Here is a 598-nt window from a genome sequence, read left to right as displayed (position 1 = left end):
CTGCAAGAAAACAACTGTGCCTCAGCCCAGTGCAGCCCCAGACACCAGGGCCTGGGGACAGGGAAGCTGGTGACCACAGCCCAGCAGGTAAGGGGCCACACTGCAAGTGTTGGACACCAGATTCTCCTTTTACCTGAGGTGTTGCAACTTTAACAATGACCGGGACTTAACCGCACACACCAGAGCAAGCATCTGAGCATTACCTCTGCCATGTTCGAGAAGCTCTTTTTTGGGCACCTAGGTATTGATTGCAGCAGAAAATGACGAGCTTTTGTTATCAAGCCTACGGGGTCACCCTAGAGAGAGGACAGGCAGAGCCACACGTCAGGGTGTATACTGTGAGGGGTCGCGATGCCCCCACCTGCTCACTGTGCCAGGAGAGCTGGCTGCACGGGTATGAGCTGTGTCACCTGCCTGGCCCTGGAGCTCCTGGCTCCTGCTGGCTAGAGCCGAGACTGCACTTGTCTCCCCAGCCACGAAGAGACAGATCAGCTTTAGGTACATGTCGACAGCAACGCGCAGGAAGGCATCTTCCCTCATGAGGGCGTCTTCATCAAAGTAGGAGAGAAGGCTGGAGGTGAGAAAGAAGATCGTACAG

At 55.5% G+C, this 598-nt stretch overlaps 1 protein-coding gene across 3 annotated transcripts in view; it reads right to left on the bottom strand.

The window, feature by feature from the left end:
- The window catches only part of FANCA (FA complementation group A), a 57966-nt gene that overhangs the window by 1490 nt on the left and 55878 nt on the right, over nt 1-598 (bottom strand). For 2 of the 3 annotated variants that reach the window (XM_045772812.2, XM_045772813.2), the window contains exons 41-42: nt 415-571; nt 204-296 (exon numbers count right to left, since the gene is read on the bottom strand). In XM_045772812.2, the coding sequence (XP_045628768.1) occupies nt 204-296; nt 415-571 (250 nt within the window). Of the gene's footprint in view, nt 1-203; nt 297-410; nt 572-598 lie in introns of all 3 variants that reach the window. The other variant, XR_006775440.2, reaches the window with a different exon arrangement.

This window comes from Ursus americanus, chromosome 21 (genome assembly GCF_024610735.1).
Source record: "Ursus americanus isolate L20-20 chromosome 21, mUrsAme1.1.p, whole genome shotgun sequence".
NCBI lineage: Eukaryota > Metazoa > Chordata > Mammalia > Carnivora > Ursidae > Ursus > Ursus americanus.
This window is presented reverse-complemented; position numbering and strand designations above follow the sequence as displayed.